Genomic DNA, 243 nt, shown 5'->3' with positions numbered 1-243 from the left:
GACGCTGGCGTCTTCTCCATGGTCACAGTTGTTGACACCCCAAGGTCTGGCCAGGCATTCGGACAGGGCAGCTTCGGTCCCGCTGCACTGAACATTGTCCAGCCAAATGGGGCCTGATCCCCAGCCAAAGTGAGCTGCGCCGTAGGCTGAGATGGCCGTCCCACAGCCCAACTGCCGGCACACCACACTGGCGTCGGGGAAGCTCCAGTCATCGTCGCACACGGTTCCCCACTGGTGGTCATG

At 62.6% G+C, this 243-nt stretch overlaps 1 protein-coding gene across 1 annotated transcript in view; it reads right to left on the bottom strand.

Moving 5' to 3' along the window:
* Positions 1 to 243, bottom strand: part of LOC104072859 (deleted in malignant brain tumors 1 protein-like) — a 44,227-nt gene that overhangs the window by 23,714 nt on the left and 20,270 nt on the right. Inside the window, 1 exon segment of the mRNA XM_009572452.1 lies at positions 6 to 241. Within this exon segment, the coding sequence (XP_009570747.1) occupies positions 6 to 241 (236 nt within the window).

Source organism: Fulmarus glacialis, unplaced genomic scaffold (genome assembly GCF_000690835.1).
Source record: "Fulmarus glacialis isolate BGI_N327 unplaced genomic scaffold, ASM69083v1 scaffold10122, whole genome shotgun sequence".
NCBI lineage: Eukaryota > Metazoa > Chordata > Aves > Procellariiformes > Procellariidae > Fulmarus > Fulmarus glacialis.
The sequence above is the reverse complement of the archived record's forward strand: the minus strand, read 5'-3'. Positions and strand labels throughout refer to the sequence as shown.